General features: G+C 40.1%; 2 protein-coding genes across 2 annotated transcripts; one reads left to right on the top strand and one right to left on the bottom strand.

Annotated features, from left to right (window-relative positions):
* Positions 1 to 305: 305 nt before the first annotated feature.
* Positions 306 to 12,396, top strand: LOC131253279 (MLO-like protein 6). Its single transcript, XM_058254231.1, has 15 exons — positions 306 to 624; positions 715 to 772; positions 845 to 1,098; positions 2,415 to 2,531; positions 3,627 to 3,687; positions 4,127 to 4,215; positions 6,048 to 6,122; positions 6,202 to 6,296; positions 9,922 to 9,971; positions 10,084 to 10,124; positions 10,268 to 10,444; positions 10,939 to 10,974; positions 11,289 to 11,356; positions 11,497 to 11,557; positions 11,689 to 12,396. Exons 1-15 carry the CDS (start codon positions 496 to 498, stop codon positions 12,133 to 12,135), a joined length of 1,758 nt encoding a protein of 585 aa, XP_058110214.1. The 5' UTR covers positions 306 to 495; the 3' UTR covers positions 12,136 to 12,396.
* Positions 12,397 to 13,569: 1,173 nt separating this feature from the next.
* Positions 13,570 to 14,757, bottom strand: LOC131253993 (uncharacterized). The gene is made up of 2 exons (XM_058255063.1): positions 14,504 to 14,757; positions 13,570 to 14,194 (listed from the first exon to the last, which is right to left on the bottom strand). Exons 1-2 carry the CDS (start codon positions 14,698 to 14,700, stop codon positions 13,951 to 13,953), a joined length of 441 nt encoding a protein of 146 aa, XP_058111046.1. The 5' UTR covers positions 14,701 to 14,757; the 3' UTR covers positions 13,570 to 13,950.
* Positions 14,758 to 17,796: the final 3,039 nt, after the last annotated feature.

The raw sequence follows: 17,796 nt of genomic DNA, 5'->3' as shown, positions 1-17,796 counted from the left end.
ATCGATGTAAGTAAATCGCCATACGTGTTACATTACTTCTCAGGATTGGATGTCGCAAATAGTCGCTCCATCTGCCCTTGGGGTTTGAAATACCAGCCCAAGACCGGCCTGCACGGGCCAGGACAAGAAGCCCACAGGCCTTCCCCATCCATTGACAGCCCAATTGATAAACGTGTGATCCCTAAACACGTGTTGTATGTGGGCAGATGAAGGAGCCCGTGGATGGCACGCCAGAGATGCGCATTTAGCTTTTCCCGTTGGGGAACGGGCTTTCCCAACATGTTCCTCCCTCCGCGGTCAATCAAAGTGCTTGGGTCGAGTCTTTGCTTACGAACGCGGCCGAGTCAAGTCGTTCCTATTGCGTGCCTTCTTTTTCTTTTCCTTTTCTTCTTTATAGATTTTCATAACCATTCGAAAACCTCAGCTCTCGTATTCCTCTTCTGCTCTGCCACAGTAACATTGCCTGCCCACCATTCGATTCTCGACTGTGATACTATGGCAGGAGGGGGTGGAGAGGGCACACGATCTCTAGAGCAAACACCAACATGGGCAGTTGCCGTTGTCTGTTTCGCTCTCGTACTCATTTCCATCTTCATAGAACACATCATTCATCTCATTGGCAAGGTAACAGTGACACCTCTTCTCTACTTTTCTCCACTCTCTTTCTTCTCCTTGCTAATTTCAATTCTTCTTCTTCTTCTTCTTTTTTTTTAGTGGTTAACAAAGCGTCATAAGCGGGCACTTTATGAAGCGCTGGAAAAGATCAAATCCGGTAAGGAATCGAATATATATATTATAGTTGTTCTTGTCTACTCTGATTTAATGAAACTTGAACTGTAATTAGAGCTTATGCTGCTGGGATTTATATCCTTACTCCTGACGGTGGGACAAGCTCCTATCTCTAAGATATGCATCCCTGAGAGCGTAGGCAACACCTGGCATCCTTGTAAGAGGAACAGCACTGAGGGACATCAAAGCACTAACAACAACGAAAAAACAAGTTCCGGTGATGATTCCGATGACGGGGTTGGCCGAAAACTATTGTGGAGTAGCGCTCGGCGCATTTTAGCTGGAGGGGGCACCGACAAGTGTGCAAAGGCAAGGCTATTCCCATTAAGCTCTCTCTCTCTTTCTGCACCCACTCGTTCGTTTTAATGGATGGAAACCATCCATGATAAAGCAATTAGAGTCCTCAATGTGAAAAAAAATAAATAATGATAATAATAAGGAAGCACAGACGTAACATCCGCTGTATTACACTCATATATAATCAGGGTTCAATTTGATAGTGCATCCAAACAGGGCCCACCGTCATATGGGTGTGCCATTCAACCACTCATTCCCCCCCCCCCCCCCCCCTCCTTCCTTTTTTTTTTTAAAGGACAATTTAGATCATTAGATGATCCACACCATACATAACAATGGTCAGCCACTTAAACGCACCAAATTGTGTGTTGGGTCCATCTTGACGTTTTAATGGAATCCAATCATTCAAATAGTGCATCAAAAACCTCAAAAATGGGGGCAGCCCAAAATCAGACCATCACAGGGGGTCTATTTTTTATGCAACACTATATTTTTTCCTATGGTGTGGACCATCTGAACTTTGGATTTCCAAATTATATAATTTCCAAAAATATTGTCTTATTTGGCTTCAACAATCTATTCTCCTAATTATTCTAAGCACTTTTCAACGCTAACTCCTAAAGCCATGAAGAGTCATAATCAAACTAAAACTTATTATTTATAGTAAAAATAGAATTAAAACTAAGAAATGACCGTGGATCTAATGGTATTTCGCAAATCTGGCTTATGCAACCCGGGGTAGTGGGGTTGGGTGGCTAAAGTAGCTCGTCCTACCCTAAAATCATATTTTAGGTCCCATAACTCATTCCGGTTTGCGAGATACGTCCGTTTTAAGTTTTGACGGTCCAGATCATCTTCGTCTCCGAACAAGTATTTTCTGGTCCATCTTGGCCATGAAACCATCCACTCTACATCACAATACCAGCTGGTACATATTGGGCATGCCTACTGGTACTGGGTTTCGGACGATATTTTAAAATTTTTCCCAAAAGTATATCTCCATGCTTACTGTTGCAAACCAGTTGATTCTGAAAGATAGGTGGGGTAATCTTATCAGGCCCCAAGTGTAGATCTTTAATATGAACGGATGTCAATTCATTTCAGCTGTCGATTGTATCGGTATATGTATGGCCCACACAAGCGAATGTTGTTAACCCACTTTTTTTTTTTCCCCCTCTGTCATTGCACGTTGCATATGTCTGCATATGGACTTTTCCCGTAATTGGGGGTACAAAATTCACTTTTATATTTATTTATTTCTTCTTATGTTAGCTTTTTCTACAATTCACCAACAATGCAAGAAAATGATACCTTTTTTTAAGTTGCAGGGAAAAGTTCCTCTGGTTTCTGCAGATGGCATCCATCAGCTCCACATTTTCATCTTTGTACTTGCCGTTTTTCACGTCCTCTACTGTATCAGTACCATGGCCTTGGGAAGATTAAAGGTAAACTCCATTCAGTACCTAAAGTATTCAAGCCCATATATATGCACCCACCATCAACGTGTGTAGGACGTCCAAGCTGTTTATGACGTGCGACCCAGAGTATCGATTGTAAAGAAGGCAGGTCACGCACGCACGAGCACAAACTAGCCGTCTAAAGAAGAAAATAAAAATGCATTTGTTTCCCGTGCATGAGTGGCGTGCCCGATGGTCAAACAATATCAGGTGCATTGCACGTTATTTTTTATGATGTCATGGCATTTTCGGGTCTTTATCATGTGTGACATCCATGTGGTACATGTTGTCTAGAGATTTGAAGGAGTCATCCTACAGCACCTTTTTTATGATGAGCCAATGACCCACAATTACTTTTGTGTGATGCTATTGTTGAAATTTGAGACCGTCACGTGACATGGACATTCTAACTATGATCTGGACTGCAAATTGGGTCTACCCTAATTTTCCATGCATTGCCTTCTTTTTTTATTCACCACCGTAGCCTTGCCAACCAACTGATTTAATGGTTATGGTAATATGATCAAAATGATACATTGGAAATAATTATGTTACCCGAAGTGAAATTAATGTAGAGTGGGTCACGGATAATTTCATGGCGAAGATGGACTAGAAAAGGCCTGATTGGAGATGAAAATGATCTAGACCGTCAGAACTTAAAATGAATTTATCTCACAAACCGGAATGAATTATTAGACTTACAATATATGATTTTGGAGTAGGACAGACTAACTTAGCCACCCAACCCAGCTACCCTAGATTGCGAGATACGTCCGTTTTAAGTTCTGATGGTCTGGATCATCTCTATATCCGATCAGACCTTTCCTGGTCCATCTTGGCCATGAAATTACCAGTGACCCGCTCTACATCAGAAAGACTGTTGTAAGGACTGTTCTTTCAATTGTTGAACCTTCTGTTATCCACACCGTCTCTTTTGTAATTGGATGGAAAAAAAAATATCATATGATGAGTGAATTCTTCTTGGTAGCCAATCAATGAATGGTCCAAGTCGTGTATTTGACCGGCATGACTCTTCGTGTTCCCTGCCCATTATTATTAATAAATGTTTGTTTCAATGCGCAGATGAGAAGCTGGAAATCGTGGGAACGGGAAACGAAGACCGTGGAATACCAGTTCTCTCATGGTAGTAAAAATAAGTCGAAAAGTCATTCTTCACGTACCCTTTCTTTATCATACATTGTTTAGCCCACGCGCGTGTGCAACAAAGCTCATGTACAGGCTACACGTGCCAGCTTGGCAAGGTAGGTCCAAGATCCAGTCCATCCATCAAAAAAAATGTACGGCTCTCTGAAAAGGTTGGATTAAGTTTTCTAACACTTCGCCTGTTCAGTATTGGGGACCACATGCTGATTGGAACAGATTTTTCTTCTACGAAAACAATGCAGAAGGTCAGGATGACATGATGGATGGATTAGATCTCACGCAAATGAATCATGCTCGAACATGTGTGGCGTATACACGAGCTTTATTGAACATACACGAGCTCTTAGCAAATCTCTATTTTAAATAGGCGTACAAAAATTAGATGAAATTGTCAACGTTGAAAATTGTTTGGATGGCAGATCCGGAGAGGTTTCGTTTCGCAAGGGACACGTCCTTCGGCCGACGCCACTTGAACTGTTGGAGCCACTCCCCCTTTCTTATTTGGATTGTAAGTGTTATTCATTCACCAAAGTCATAAATCTCCTTCTCAGTAATTTCTCTGCATCGGACATTTTGGAGAGATTTTCAGATCCCCTGAAAACAAATATCAAAGAAACGTTTATCATAAAATGATTTTAAAATAATAATAATAATAATAATAATGTAAAACATGGGTAAAAATAAATTAATTGGACTTAAATATTTATATTGTTATAACCTTGGAAATTAATGAATTCCGAGATTTGAAAATATATATCAACTATATTCGCCGCCGTGAGTGTCATGCCCTCCCTCCCCTCAGAAATCTATGCCCTTTCTTTCCAGCTAATGTGCCACTTGTGCAGAGATGGTAGGCCACCCTACTGCTATCACTTGGCACAAAAATCAGTCTGGTGGACCACACCATTGGAATAATTGAAGAATTGGTGGTCTAACATTCAATACATACATGTGTAGCCCACCTTGTGAGTGGATCAGTCCAAATTTTGAAAGAGCGTAATCTTCTCGTCGGGTCCCGTGGCTTCCATGGTGGAATGGATGTGCCATACAAGATGCATGTTTGCAGGGAGAAAAAGATAATACGGCAACTTATGTAAGCGGCGTCATGGGTTCAGTGCTAGTACAAGATTCAAAATGCTATAGGCCTCATGTAATCACTAATGAAAAAGCACCACATGCGGTCCACGGTGAAAAGCAAAAATGTTTCTGCATAAAATGTTGTCCTTTTTGACAGTGAGCCTAGCATCTGACATGTGTACTTGTGCTTTTTTAATTGGGCCACATGAGGAGTTTCCAAACCAAGGCTTATAAGCAAATAGGTGATGTATCAACTGTCCCACCATGGATAGTAACGAATGGAATATCCTGATTGTTCCATTAAGTTGAGGAGGAACAAGTCCCAAGGAAAAGAGCTGAGTAACGATCCAGGCATAAAATTGTCCCATTGGCACATGCACCCTTTGTAGATTTGAGTATCTAGGGTGTCAAGCCCAGCTAGCTTAACTTTCAGGCCATGGGATTGCCCGAGCCTCCTATCCAGGGCTAACAAATAAAACCCGATGGGCCTATGCTTGAGTCTGCCTGATGCCCTGTGTGTGGCCTTTGGTGTGGTATTCCCAATATTGGCTTAGCTTGTCCACTGGAACCAGAACAACCCAGCTCTAGCTCATGGCATGGGCATGGACATTCTTAAGCTGGGCCCTGCCCATTGTTCTAGAACTCGGTGAATCAATTGGAAACTTAGGTAGGTAAAATCAAATTGGCAAGATTTTGAGCCGTTGGATCAGGTAAGAACGCAAGACTTTTCATGCACTGTTTGTGAGAGATTAACTTTTTTTTTTTTAATACTAATAATAATTTATATATATCTTTTACAAATGTAATTAGAGGGGGAGTAGGCTCTCTCTCTCTCTCTCTCTCTCTCTCTCTCTCTCTCTCTCTCTCTCTCTATATATATATATATATATATATATATATATATATATATATATATTTCTTTTCTTTTCTTTCACGCATCTCTTTCGCACGTCAAATCTGGACGGGCAGGGCAACCTTCCATCCAACAGGATATGAAAAACCCATTGAATTGATTTGGAAAGCAGCCGAAATGGACCAAAGCATTGCCTATCTTTCCATACATGACCTCAGTAAAATGTAACAAACGATGGTTGACTTTTACCTTATTACCTCCAAATGCACGAACCATTTCCATTTTTTTTTTTTCTTGAAAATGGATAAAAAGAAAGTTTCCTTTTTCATCTTTTATTACTGTGCATTCTTCCCATCTCATCTCATCTCATCTCATCTCATCTGATGGAGCTGTTTCCACTTCATGTTTAGGTGTGCTTCTTCAGGCAATTTGTGAGGTCTGTTCCAAAAGTGGATTACCTAACCTTGCGACATGGATTTATCATGGTAAGTCCCTCCACTTGCCAGTTTTATTCTTTAAAATGTTTTCTTTCTCAAATCAACGACGTGGCTTTCCTGATTTCAGGCACATTTGGCTCCACAAAGCTCTATTAAATTTGATTTTCAGAAATACATCAAAAGATCACTTGAAGAGGATTTCAAAGTTGTCGTTGGAATCAGGTCACTTATAACTCTTTTACTTTTCTCCCTCCCCTCAAATTTTTTTTTTTTTTTTTTTAAACATTTTGTTCAATACAATATTAGTACAAGATGTAGACTTGTATTTGGAACTCAACACAAACCATTCAAGTTTTTACTTAGAATTAGAAATGCACACATATGCAATTCAAAAAATGAAAACCACTAATTAAAGAATTAACATGAGATTGAGCACTTACCTTTGGCCACCATGTGAGCTTTATGGTGCGTGCACACCTATTGTGGCATGCTTACTGACGTAGGGATGAACGTGATGAGGTCAATCACCGTCTTCCTCAAGGATAACTACGCAGAATTTACGGAGCTTCTCTGGACTCTTCACAGAGACTTCACGAATCCACGAGGAAAAAAAATAGAAATAATTTTAAGATATATGAAAGAAACTTGTTGAATATTGATAAAGGAGTCTACAACCCTTTAAATAGGAATAACAAGACTTGAAAGAAGTTTAAGAATTAAATTATAACTAAAACTCCCTAAAAATCGTAGCTTACTATAAATAGTAAATTTACTTTTTGTAATAAGTGTTCTATATGACTTAACCACATTATTCTCCTAATTTTTCTAAACACTTTCCATGTTGGACACAACTCCTAAAGCCCAATGGATGAAGAGTTATAATCAAACTAAAACTTATTATTTATAGTAAAAACGAAATTAAACATGGAATTCGACCGTCAATATGATAGAATCTCGCAAATTCGGCATGGGCAACCCTAATATGCCAGGTTGGTTGGCTAAGTAGCTCATCTTACCCCAAAATCATATATGGTACATCGAGTAACTCATTCCGATTTGCGAGATATGCCTGTTTTAAGGTTCTGACGGTCTTGATGACTTCTGCTTCTGATCGGGCCTTCTCTGATCCATCTTGGACGTGAAAGTGTCAGCGACCCACTCTACATCAGTCCCCTCCACTTCAAAAGAATTCGTCTTCGAGATCTCGTGCTGCCTCGGTTCTTAATACTCAGTCTAGTGCGTCGTAACGATACCCGGATCAAAAGTTATGATCATTTTACAGTCCACCTTTTGGTCGTACCATGCTAGGAATATATCTGTGACACGTTCTACATCATTCACCTTAGCATTGAACTGCCCCAATCACTTTGGTCCTTCACGCTGCTTTGAGACAAAATGTGTTATTCTAATTACGAGTGTGGAGATGATGTTTTGGCCTTTCCATTAGCCATTCAGCATTAGCATTTTATATGGCCATGGTTGGTGTCATAGGTTTGACATAAGAGCCAGTGGCATCAAATTACCTATTAGCTAGCAAGGTGTGAGAAAGTGATAATTCGTTGTAAGGAGATCTAGAGATCCATAATTGCATTTAGGAATCGTTGTTATCATTGTGGAGCTGTTGAGTATTTCAAACTCTATCTACAAATAAATGTGAATGCTTACACATCATACGCCTAAAGAAAGGCATGCTGAGTGGCTGTTATTAATATTTAAAGTCGTTACATTCCAAGATATGGTCCAACAAAGGCCCAAAATTACATCCCTAGAGAAAAGCCCTTGATTGCAAGGTAAAAACCAGAGCAGATGTCTTGCTACGTGAAGTAGAACATATTTTGGTTCTAATAGAACCAAGATGTTCATGATGGCCGTAACATACACGAGTGGTTATCCTGATAATGCCGTGGGGGCTTACATGCTAGAGATGGGTTTAAGACAGTTTTCTAGTTCCCATCACGAGATAATGAGAAGCTTTGCACTTGGCACCAACCATAGAGGAGGCTTATGTGCCTGATTTGGGGCAGGGCTGTGTGAGAGGCCCATCACAGGCTATCTGCGCTCATATCCATTCTATAGGCTAAATGAGAACTCAAGCCAATGCGCAGAAGCTGTTGGTGGGTCTGCACCTGAGCACGGAGCTTGATCCAACAGTACATGGCGCTTGGCATTGAAGCTTGCATTTTTGAATCCAGGCCCGTGGCCCAAGGCCTTTCCCTTGGCTAGGGTCCTAATGAGGCCTAAGCACGTGGCGTAAGGTCCTCCCAATGAAAGAGGTTAAGGTTTAGGCGAGTGAGGCTTAACCTTACAAGCATATGTGCCGGAAGTTCCAAAGTCAGAGTCCTATAGTCCTCGTCTTTTTCTTTTTATTTTTTTTTCTCTCTTATATAACTTTCTCTTCTCCTCTTGTCTCTATCTCAAAATAAGTGCCCAAAAGGGGTATGTATATGCATGTGGGCCCGATTTTCCCATTGCCCTTGATAGTTCGAGACATGGAGTTCTCTACACGGGGCTCAAAGCCTTAAGTTGGTTTTCTACCTCCTTGTCATGGCGTAATGACATCATCATTCATTGGAAAGCTACGGGAGTTGAGTTGATATGGCATAATGATGCCATCGGATGCATGGGGGCCCGTTTTGGCTAAGTATCAAATTCATATTTCAATAGCGCTCAACAGTCTTAGCACACCTTCTCTATCTTATATGTGAACATGCAAAGATTAAAAAAAATACCCTCCATGTTTTGAGCACATGAAAGGGGCAAGGATCCTAGACTTATTTATAAAGTTGGATGTCCTCAACCATCAAGAAAACCAATTCCTATTAGGATACATATTTCCTGATGTTAGCCTTGTATATCAACTCTTAATAAATTGAGATTTTAGAGACCTTTTAGGCAACCTAAGTTTTCTCAATCCAAAATGTTTCAGTATAGGGACTACTTAACATTGAGTTCAACAAACACGGATTCAGTACCAAGTCTCCTGGTGAAATTCCTTTCTATTGTGCTTACATGATTACATTTTTTGACCCATAAATGCATAAAGGGGACAATGAAATTATAATGAAATTGTACAAAAGAAAACTTTACTAAGTTAAAAAATATACTCAAACCACCTTCAAAATTTTCATTTGTTTCCTTTGCCATTCTACTCTTCCGTAGTGTTCTCTCATAAAATTAGTACCAATTGAATTAAATGTAAGTCTTAGTTCTGAATTGATGGCTGACTCATTATGATTCATTACTATCTAAAAAATGTAGGCCACGGTTCTTGACAGATGCTTTTCATTTTATGGGTCTTGAATGGCCAAAAAAAAGTTGCAAGAAGAGTGAGATTTTTCTAATGTGGTTAAATCCACAAATGACCTAGTCCCGTGTGTGGGCACTTGTCCCTAGCCTGAGGTGTGGGTTTGTCTTTCTATTTCTTTTCTTTCCTTAGGAGTTTTACCCTCCTTTCTGTTTTTATTCCTTTTGGGCTTCTTCCTAGATAAGTAATGAGAGAGTTAGTTCTTTCTTGCTATCTTAAAAAGAAAAATCACAAAAGATTTGACCATCAATGGTGGTATGGGTCAATAGGACATTTTGCGCCATACACAGGTAGGCGTCTTGGGAGTTGACGGTAGGATTATACATGTAATGTCCCAACATCATATAGCTTCTCTAATGATGATGATTGCATTTCATGCACCTATTTGGGTACATAGTAAAAGAAGTGAGGGTGTCTCTCGCAACAAGGGATTTTTTTTTTCTTTTTTTAAAGATCCTTCTTTCTTTTGTTTTTACATGGCCTATGAATGTGTGTTTTTTGTTACAAAAATGCTGCTTAACAATTTCTTTTACAATTATGCAGCCCCACAATATGGTTCTGCGCGGTTCTCTTCCTGCTGTTCAACACACACGGTCTGTAAATTCTCCTTAAATTAATAATAATAATAAAACGTTTCAATTGTTATTGCATTAAGTGTGTTTATACCCTTTATTGGAGTTGTTGTTGTGTATTGTATGTGGACAGGCTGGTATTCCTATCTATGGCTGCCTTTTATTCCATTGATCGTAAGTATCAATCACTCGGTATACTTTAATAGTCCTGTTGTTCATCCTCATCCTGCAACTAATCTATATTCACAAGATCTTCTTGTATAATTCAACGGTAAAAGGGGAATAATATAAATGCATATACTATTGTCTCTCCGCAGATAATTCTGTTGGTGGGGACAAAGCTTCAAGTAATAATAACAAGGATGGGGCTGCAAATTCAGGACAGAGGAGACGTTGTTATTAAGGGTGTCCCAATTGTTCAGCTCACTGATAATCATTTCTGGTTCAATCGTCCTCGCCTCTTACTCTTCCTCATCCATTTTGTTCTTTTTCAGGTGTTCTCTCTCTCTCTCTCTCTGTGTGTGTGTGTGTGTGTGTGTGTGTGTGTGTGTGTGTGTGTGTGTGTGTGCGCGTGTGCGTGCGTGCATGCACGCGCATGTGTATGTCTCTCTTTTTATCTCATGTATTCAAATGGCATGCCAGCCAAAAATAAAATGTGTCCAAGTCACGTACATGTTAAATACAGACTGCTGAATCCATCTTTACTGGACCTAACATTTTGGAAGAATGAGGATTGATCATAGCAGGATTTGGTTTCGAAATCCTGGGTGACCTTGTCATCTGGAGAAGAGTTCAGGAATAGTGAGAAGGAGAGAAACAAGGCACCTCTATCTTAAAAGCTCACTTCCAAAATTAGATGCCAAAAAGCAATTCTTAGCCCTGTTTGTGAACCACTTATTAACATCTCCCCCATTTTGTGTGTGTGTTTGTGCCTTGCATTATCACCTTTTTTTTTTTTCTCTTTACAAATGTCATTTTCGTGTTGCAGAATGCCTTCCAGCTCGCTTTCTTCGTATGGACCTGGGTAAGCGACCAGATCCTATCACATTTGAAAGCTAGCACAATTGATATAGGGTGCCTTTGGACATACATTGAGTTGAATTGGCAGTTATTAGTTAGTCTGATAAAGTGGAAGCTTTATCAGACTAATTATGCTAGTCTTAATTTGGACTTGAAAGAGATGTAACTACAATTTGAGGGCTCTCATTTTGAATACTAAGCGTAGAAAATGCAATTCACTTATACATCCAAATTCAGCCTTAATTGTAGAAAACAGATGACCATCTAACAGGCCTTTGATTTTCTTACATAAGTTGTTGTGGCTTTGACCATTTGCAGTATGAATTTGGCTTGAGTTCATGCTTCCATTCACGGACGGAAGACGTGATTATCAGAATCTCTATGGGGTGAGTGGTTTTCCATGCCAAATCGATGGTTTTAACTTTCTTTTTATTGTTTTGATGAAAAAAAATGTTCATTGTTTTTCTTTTATTCGGCCATTAAGTATGAAAGTATAACAGAAAGTGTTGTCTATGTTCTGGTGCAGAATTCTCATACAGTGCCTATGCAGCTACGTTACTCTCCCTCTCTACGCATTGGTAACACAGGTAACTAATCAGTAACAAATGGAATTTATTAATCTGATAAGAAATTTCATTGCATTCTCTTGTAGAAAAATTTATCAATTTCAAGAAGGTTTTTAGGTATTTCCATTCTAATCTCATATAATCAATCACAGATGGGATCTAACATGAAGTCCACCATCTTCAATGAGAGAGTGGCAACTGCTTTAAGGAAATGGCATCACACTGCTAGAAAGCATGTAAAGGAAAGTCGACGGTCTGGAAGTGTGACACCACTGTCCATGAGCAGGCCTGCAACCCCCACAGGTGGCCTTTCTCCAGTTCATCTCTTACGTCACTACCGAAGTGAGGTAGACAGTTTGCAAGCTTCTCCACGATTCTACGGCTCTGACAATGAGAGGTGGGATGTTGAAGGGTCAACCTCACCGTCACACCGCACTCTTGATGGCTCATCGTCTCACCACCATGGGCGTCAAGATCCGATTGAACAAGAGAGAGAAATGGAAGAGATGTCTTCTTTGCCACCACCTCTGGTGCAGGCAAACGATGCTCAACACGAGATCAATATCAACTCTGTCGATTTCTCTTTTTCCAAAAGGTGAGGAGGACTAATGGCATGCCTGGCCATTGGTTTTCGTATCACAAGCGATTACGCAATAATTTCCATTATTTGTTCATTGCATTTGATGCCATTGATGGCTGGCTTAACCATGGACAGCATGGGCATTTGCTTATAGAGATAAGGAACCGATACAAAATGGCCTTTTCTATGTTGTAATGCCTTGTATAATATAGCCTTCATTTTTGTATCGAATTCTATGAGAGTTGGATATCATGCTTCAGATGGGCGTCCGTTTAAATTATATTCTTGATGCATTCAGTGATTTATATAAAATAAATAAATTAATTATTATTATTATTATTATTTTAAAGGAAGAAAAAGAGTGGTGATTGTTTTCTTCACTTTTCTCGACCTCTACCAGAGAGCTACAAAATGTGAGCTGGTCAGAGGTATGGAAATGTGTACTATATATATATATATAACACGAAGATTGCATTATGCTTTGTTTTACTTTTACACAGGAAAAACCAAGCTGAAGACATGTAAAACAACCAAAACAGACGTTCAAAATTCCACTTGATGATGATCTTCTTTGGGTCTATGTCAAGGTTGGCTGAGCCGATGAGTTGACCTGTGTCCCACCTGAGCCGACCCTCACGCAACATCCTGTAAAAAGAGGTTTTGATCCAGTGAGGTGCCCTTCCTGTTTTTATGTCACATGAACTAAAAAGAGTTACCAATCTAACAAACTGACAAAAGCGAGTTGACTGTTGCGAGTCTTTCCCAGTCTTTCCAAAACTCAGTAACACAGCTGAGTCAGTAGATGCCCAGCTGAGTTGTCATGTCACATTGTGTCAATTTTCTCTTAGCTTTAGGTAAGACATCAAGCTAGACCCTGTGCTTAGTGACTACAGATGAGTAGACTTGACCAGCTTTACGGTAACAAACAAACTTTCACAAGGGGCTAACCCCATCCCAAATATTGCCATACAATTTGTTTATGCAAGAATAATCACATATGTAAAATTTCTAAAGATGCATCATGATTTGTACAAGTAATTCCATTTTCTTTTTGGAATGTAAAAGTTATATATTTTATAAAAATATTAAATGTACTGTTTAAATATAAAACACCACCAAGTCAAATTTTGTTGGTGGACATCAACCACATAGTTAATTAATTAAACTAGTACTACTCACACACGTTACCAAAGCTGCAACTATTCTTGACCAGTGATTCTCCTTTTCCCATTTGTTCTCCCAACACCTTATATTACATAGCCTATCATTAAAGTTATCGAAAAAAATTTAAAAAATAAAAATAAAAATCCCCTTAACGACGTTTTAAAATGTGAACTTCTCATTGCATCATCAGACTTGCAAGCATTTGAACAGAATTTTCAAGCCTGAGAAATCTAGAGAACCATCCATCACCCAACACAATTTCCAAAATACTCCCATAGAACACATCTCAGGCTTATGTTATTAACATATGCAATCTCCTTTATATGTATTACATCCAACACCACACCCATAAAACTGCTAGGAAATCTTAGCCACTTAAATAGCAAGTATCCACTCTCGCTGCCCCTGTGTGACGGTCGGACAATTGGCAAAAGTACAAAACAGCCAGGAAAAATACAGAGAACGATCCGTCTGAGCTGTGTAGCAGGTGGAACCACGACAAGGTACTATTGATAATCAGCAGTCGAAAGGTAAGGCAACTCGTGATACTGGTGACAGGAAGCCCCGTAAAAATCAGCACATGTAGCAGCGAAATCCCGCACTTTCCGAATGCAAGGTGGAAACTCTGCGATCAGCAAAATCGTCTCTAGCTGTGGTAAAACGTCTGGGCTCACAGAAAGCCCCCAAATGGCTTCTGATCTATGATAGCCCAAGTCTCAGCATCAATTATACCCCGCCGTTCATTCGACTCCATCCAGATACCCTGATAGCTAAAATTCGGTGACAGAAGCCTCCAAGCAACGTGAGACGAGAGTTGATTGCTGCCTAATTCGCGGATGTAAGGGTCGGGGTGTGGACTGTCCTGGCTGGTAGAAGAAGCCTCGCATGGGTACCTAATCCGACGATTTGCCGTCCTGAAAAAAAAAATAATAATAAAAAATAAAAAAATTGAAGCATCAGTCTGTTAGGAGCTTACTGGTTGCAGGTTTAAGGGTGAAAACAGAGAAAAATGATAAGAGAAGGGAAGGAGAAGAAAAGAGGGTTAGGTTAGAGAGGAGAGGAAAGAGAAAAGAAAGAGGAAAATTAGATTTTTCATTGATAGCTTCTTACAAATCACGTGGCCTTGTATGCTTCATTCGACGATCGGTAATTAACTCAAAAAAAAAAAAAAAAAAAAAAATCGAAAAAAATAAAATAAAAATCAAAACAGAAAAATAAATTACACTTGTTCCCGCTGTCGTTCTAGTGCAATCTTATGGAATCCCATCATCCCTCTCCCCTCCCGCTCCAGCCACGATTCCCATGTGGCATCTTTGATTGATGCTACGACCCACTTCACCGATACTTCTGTCATATCTGCATTTCCTCTTTTGATCATGCACCAGTTTAAAATTGATTCTGGCTCATTGATTATCATCATTCCGTTAAATACGAAACACCGTGTACTTTGGATATCTTCGACGCTGAGTTTTTTCTTAAGTGCATATTTGGGAGCGTGGATTTGGAACCCCCTGGCTTCGAAATCCCCCTCGATTTTAAATCCTCCTATTGTATTTGGCACCCTGGATTGGGAATCAACTTTAATCCAAAAGTAGATATACATGATATATTCACATAGGGATTGAATTTAATTACTAAATCAACTTTAATATCTCTAATTAGTGAACGTATGTAATGTTTAACATAATGGTTGCAATAAGCCCGCTAAAATATATGCTTTGCCCGAAAAAGATGAAATTATAAGTCTTGGATGGGCCACAACCACAAAATCATGTCCGAGTGACTAACCAACTATTATTAACTGTTGATTTACACGGACAATGTTTAGACAGTGTTGATCATCATATTAAATTAATTATAGTGATGCAATTGATAATCTAATTGTTTTGGGACATCATTAGTGGGCCATGTGCACAATAGAATAATAGTCCGGTGACATTCATGTTACACATGCAACTCTTGGAAGGATTTTAAATGTAATTGGAGCTCTCATCGTGGATTTCAAACCCTCACTTTGAGGGGATTTGAAACCCCCTAGATTTGAAACCTCATTTACTTTATGCTACCAAACAACCAAGGGATCCCCTCAAATCCCCCCAAATCCATGGTGCCAAACAACCCCTAAGTAATGAAACATGAAATACCAGATATATATTAGAGGTGGGTGGTAAATCTAGCTTATATGCCATCGAGCTAATCATTTTTATGATCGTGTAAGGTTTGTAAAAACATGGAGAAAGCTTTACGGATGTCCGAGCTTGAAGTGAGAGTTGTATATATGATTGTGAAATTGCGTGAATTATCTACCATGACATATGTACAAGTTTGGCTGAGCTAAAATTATAACCAAATCTTAGAGGGGTTGTGAATAGAATCACTTAAAATTTCTTGCCTAATTAATTTAATTTACCAATTCAAAATAATAAGGCAATTAATACTTGCTTCTAAGCCAAGTGGTTCCAATGACATAGACTGTGATGGCTAAAATCGAACTAACCATCCATATGAGACACATGATAAAGCACTGACAAAATAATCTCTCCAAGCCGTCAATGTGTCTACCACCAACTTAGCCGAGCTGAGCTCCGATAAAGGACTCATTGGCCATGCTGACTCGATCAACCGAGCACGGTAATAAGATCCACCAACCGACTTGATCATCTCGACCAAGCAGTCTAATCGAGGTCGACCTTAGATACCGATCTCGACCTCAAAGACCGACCTCAACCTCAAAACAGAAATATCTGGAGAGAATCTCGTATCATATAAGAGCAGGGTCGATCCGATGGGATCTTAGCCGAAAATCATGCCAATCGAGGAAAACTTGGAGATGTTCTCGATAGTAGATTTCTACTTCAATATATTCTCCTCTAGTATATTTAATAGATCTACTCAGATACGCAAATTGCCTAAAAGGCCTATAAATATACACCCTGCCTAAGGGAAGAGGTAAGTACAAAAATCCTAACTCCAACCGCATCTACTCGAAGTTCATCTACCTGACTTTGGCATCAGAGGGTCCCCGGCCATTGTTCATTGTCTTTCTATTAAGTGCAGGTGTTCATAGTCCACAGGTGGAGTTGTGGGTTCAACCAAATCTGAGCGATAACAATTTGGCACCATCTATGGGACGATAACAAAGCCATAAAAAGTTCCACCCAATATCGGCGAGCCTGACTGCCCTTCTAATTCTCCCATCTAGATGGCTAAGGAAAGAAGAAAAGCATTGGCCTCTGCCGCCGAACCAATTCCAGAAGAACAACCTGAAAACCCTCAAGCTTCCCGATTAGGCCCTTAGCCTAACCCTCCTTCTCTGATGGTCACACAGAGATCCTAAACTTGGGGAAGTTGGCTCATCTCTTTGAAAGTCAAGTTAAAGCTCTGACCGACAACATCAACCACATCATGAGAATATTATAGAGATAGCATCCTCTCCTTGATGACCAAAACAGAGAGATGCGGTTGCAACTGAGCAATCTTGTCCAATACCTCTCGAATCATATATAGCAAAAGATTGGCTAGCAAGAAGCAGGTGCATTCCCACGCAAACTTTGGGAACCACCAAGCTTGCTGAGTCAGATTTGCGACATACATTGGACAAAAGAAGACAAGCTCAAAGAAAAGCCCTAGAGGTCACGGCAGAGAACGAGGTCCCATGGGAGGCAAAACTTAAAGAAATCTGAGATCAACTCGGGAACATCCAACATGCCTGTCGGGCCAAGGCCCCTACCTCTGTGGACGCCCTACTCGAAGAAACTAAGACAACATTCACGGATGACATTATGAAGTCCCAACTACCATACAGATTCTGAATGCCCTAGATAGCTCCCTACTCATGATCATGAGATCCGGTTGAGCATTTTGTCACGCCCCAAACTCGGAAATCGGGCTCACAAAAATTCCCGATCACCGAATCCAGCGCCGACAGCCTCCGCAGAACCTCATTCTCGGCTCCCAGTGCCCATTCGCCAGGTTCCGATCATGGGATGCTACAAGGAGGTTTTCAACATCAGTTTGATTCGTAATAAGCATAACCAAAGGCATAACCCACAAACAACAACCAAAAACTCCATCACATTTCCACTATGATAAAAAACTTTACAAGTACAATGAGCATAAAGAGAAATACAATGAAGATGAACAAAAACTCCAAAATGATCTGCCACGAGTCCAACGTCACCTGCACGCAACGGTCGTGCATAAGCTTATAGAAAGCTTAGAGGGTGGTGAAAGTGTATGCAGTATCAGAGTAATGCGGAATATGCTGATGAATGCCAAGAATACCATAGCCGTACCAAGGCCATGCGGTGCAAAGGATGATGTCGGCCATACCAAGGCCATGCAATGCGAAATACAACTCAAGCATACAAATCCTCATCTAAGTCCACATGTCAATACGGCTTAAAATCTGGGATATCACCGGGGTCTAGTACACTCCAAGCCAGATTGTCGCCCCATCACGCGCAATAAGGTGAGTGAAAAAGACCTCACTATCCGCCTGCCAATATCGGGCTCG

The sequence above is a fragment of the Magnolia sinica genome, chromosome 8, assembly GCF_029962835.1.
Source record: "Magnolia sinica isolate HGM2019 chromosome 8, MsV1, whole genome shotgun sequence".
In the NCBI taxonomy this organism is placed as follows: Eukaryota; Viridiplantae; Streptophyta; class Magnoliopsida; order Magnoliales; family Magnoliaceae; genus Magnolia; species Magnolia sinica.
Note: the sequence above shows the minus strand (reverse complement) of the source record. Positions and strands in the feature narration are given on the sequence as shown.